Consider the following 3,391-nt stretch of genomic DNA (forward strand, 5'->3'; position numbering starts at 1 on the left):
GAAGTAGAAATAAATTGTAATAAATAAAAAAGTAGCATTAAAGCAAGTGTTAATGTTAATTAAGTGAAAGTTAGAAAGCGTTTCCAAAATGAAATACACAAGAATTAATAAATCTTCAAATCCCAATGCAAAATCAAACTAGATCTCTCTTTTCAATGCCTGCCAATGATTTTGACCATATTACTATAAACTTAATTATTCCTGCTCCCCACACTCTTTTTCCCACTTGTTTATTTATAGACAATTAAATTACACTTCTCTTCTTTAACTTCTAATAAATTTCTAATAAATGTTTATTCAAAATTCAATTTATACCTTAATTCATAGTCAAACTATACCTAAATTTAATTTTTCACTTAAAAATTAATATTTTAAATATAAATATATACTTTATTTTTCATTTTATTTTAGAAAAATATATATATATATATATATATCCCACATCTCTTCTCTCTTATCTAATTTTAATAAAAATATCATTCAAACATTTTAGTATACAAAAATAAAAATATTCTTTTTGAACAGAGAAGTAAAAATGATATACTAGCATTATTACATATAAATTAAAATTTAGATACAAAATGATACTAAAAATAATATTTTTGTAATAAAAAAGAATAATAATTTTTAAATGATAGTATTTTAATATTTTTATTTTTGTATATTAAAACATTTGAGAGCGAGCATTGACGCAATGGTAAACGTTGTTGTCGTGTGACTGAAAGATCACAGGTTCGAATCTTAAGAGCAGCCTCTTGTCAAAAAAGTTGGTAGGGGAAGGCGTATCCCCAATACACCTTTGTGGTGGGACCCCTCCTCGGAAGCTCGCTTAAGTGGGGACGTGTAGTGCACCGGACATTATATATACTATATATATTAAAATATTTGAATTATATTATTTATTAAAAATAGATAGGAGATAAAATGACATGTAGAAAATAATTTGTACTTTTTGAAAAAAAAATAAAGTATAATTTTTTTTCTAAGAATCAAAATAAAAACTAATAGGTTATTTACTCACCCTCTAAGTAAAAAAAAATTATTGGAAAAAATGTTAAAATGACATGTAGAGAATAATATTTACTTTTTGAAAAAAGAAATAAGTATACAAATAAATTTCTAAATATCCAAATAAAAACATACTAAAATAAATTATTTACTCTTTAAATTAATGTCTTATAAATAATAATTTGATTTTTTTATTGGAAAAAGTATTAGTGCGTCTGCCGGGAGTCGAACCCGTGTCTATTGCTTGGAAGGCAATTATCCTAACCGTTGGACTACAAACGCTTCACATAAATAATAAATTAATCATTATTTTTCTTTACAACAAATATTTCTCAACATTTGACATTAAAAATATATTTTTTCATTAGACGTAATTTTTTTTTTTTATGGAAATACTTATACTTTCATTAGATAGAAAAAAAAAATAAGTACAATAAAACAGTAAGGAATAAGAGCTCACAAGATCCACGAAGGAATAAAAAATCATTAGACATATTTTGCTCCCCGACATTTTAAGAGAATGAGTTCGAATCCACTTCACGGACTATCTAGTCTAAAATATTATTTTGCTTTCTAAAAAATATCAAAATATTAGATAAATACAATAAAAATAGTAGATAAATAAGAAGCATAATTTATAGAATTATCATATTCTAGTTTTGACTATCTATAAAATAATACACTATTTACCTATCTACCAAACAAAATATTATAATTAAAAAAACTTACATTTTTCATTTTTATTTCTTTTTCCATCTAAAGAAAGAAAAATAAAATAAAATAAAAATATGACACATCATCAACCTGAATATCCTCCTATCCTCCTACTTCAGTACTTCTAAAATATTACCACTGAAAATAAGGACATCACGTGCAACACCAAAAAAAAAATTCAGAAGTCACGTGACTCTCATCCCCCGTAATAGTAATGCAGCATCTCCGGCGACTGAGACGACGGACCACCACTAAAAAAACCACCAGAACCGGCGGCGGTCGACGAAGACGACGACGACGACTTAATAGAATAAACACCATTCCAGATCTCAGTAAAAGCTCTAACAATAATTCCATGGTGATACGGCGAATTCAGCTGTAAAAAACAATTAAGAAGCTCTTTAAGATCATCTTTCGAGTAAATTTCTTTCTCCAATATCATCTGCAACATCGAATGCCGGAAATCCAAATACGGGTCATCGGAATCCTTTTCCACCGCCACACTCTCGCCTCCGACTCGGCCTAAACCTCTGACAGTTTTCGACCTCCTGTTTTTGTGAGGCGGCGGAGTGTCGGTGGTCGGGGAGAATGACGCGGTGGTTGTGGTGGTGGTGGTGGAGGATTCGAGAGGGGTTTTGGAGGAGGAGGTGGAAGAAGAGTAGTAGTGGTGGTTATTGTAGTATCTGGTGGCGGTGGCGGTGGTTTTGGATTTGGATTTGGGGTGGAAAATGTTGGAGAAGAGGGGTTTCCGGCAACTGCCGCAGCCTAAATCGACGGCGACGGTGTTGAAGATGAGCTTTTTTTTGTTAGTGGAAGACATTATAATTTAGAGAGAGAGAGAGGTGTAGGGAGGGAAAAGGATGAAGAGAGATTATAATCCAATTCATGGATTATATATGGAGGTTTCTTTTGTGATAGAGTCACTTGTCTGTCATATTTGGATATTATTACGGGCTCATACTAATTGGAGTCCGTATCAGTTCGGTTTAAATCGCATATCGAACTGAACCGATTGATTTCGGTTCTTTAGTTTGGTTTTTTTATACTTCGAATAGGTGTCAGTTTTAGTTTTAGTCTTTGTTTGGGAGTTTAATAGAGTGAGGATCCCCAATTCACATTTGGACACGTGTATTGTGATTCCCATGTAATAATTAAAATAGTGGGGTCTCTTATAATATACGTGGGTCCATGTTACACGTGTCAAAATACGTATGGAATGTCCTCCATTTGACATAGAGAACCAGCTGCTTCCAATAATTTGCCTAGGGTGAGAGTTAAATGGGGTAATAGAAAGGAAAGAGAAGTTATGGATAGGGATAGCAACAGGTATTGTACCTGTGGGTATCCGACACTACCCGACCCTAATGGGACTACCCGTACCCTGTATAAAAGGGTATGAGATCAAAACAATTATCCGTTAGGATAATGGTACGGGTATGGAAACACCTCCTATGGTATCCGATACTCGTTATCCGTCATAAATTTTTTATATATTAATAAATATTATTGTTTTTTAGATGTAAGACGTGAGATTTAAACGCTAACCTTTTGTTTTTCAACCATTCAGTGATAACACTAAACTAATTTATTCTTATTAATTAAGGTTTAATTTGTTCAATTTTTAGATATATGATTTATTAAATTTATATTTTGTTAAATCTGTAATATA

General features: G+C 31.2%; 1 protein-coding gene and 1 non-coding gene across 2 annotated transcripts; both read right to left on the minus strand.

Annotated features, from left to right (window-relative positions):
• Positions 1–1,218: 1,218 nt before the first annotated feature.
• On the minus strand, positions 1,219–1,290 carry TRNAG-UCC (transfer RNA glycine (anticodon UCC)). The gene has a single exon. It is a non-coding gene; the product is annotated as a tRNA-Gly (tRNA).
• A 232-nt stretch (positions 1,291–1,522) lies between these two features.
• LOC136209184 (transcription repressor OFP6-like) lies at positions 1,523–2,568 on the minus strand. The gene has a single exon (XM_066000584.1). The coding sequence runs from the start codon at positions 2,540–2,542 to the stop codon at positions 1,919–1,921; it is 624 nt and encodes a 207-aa protein (XP_065856656.1). The 5' UTR covers positions 2,543–2,568; the 3' UTR covers positions 1,523–1,918.
• Between the last annotated feature and the right edge of the window lie 823 nt (positions 2,569–3,391).

This window comes from Euphorbia lathyris, chromosome 10, assembly GCF_963576675.1.
Source record: "Euphorbia lathyris chromosome 10, ddEupLath1.1, whole genome shotgun sequence".
NCBI lineage: Eukaryota > Viridiplantae > Streptophyta > Magnoliopsida > Malpighiales > Euphorbiaceae > Euphorbia > Euphorbia lathyris.

Bases quoted from the DNA above. Each gene is read 5' to 3' on its own strand.
- LOC136209184 (XM_066000584.1), bottom strand. From the start codon at position 2,542: ATGTCTTCCACTAACAAAAAAAAGCTCATCTTCAACACCGTCGCCGTC.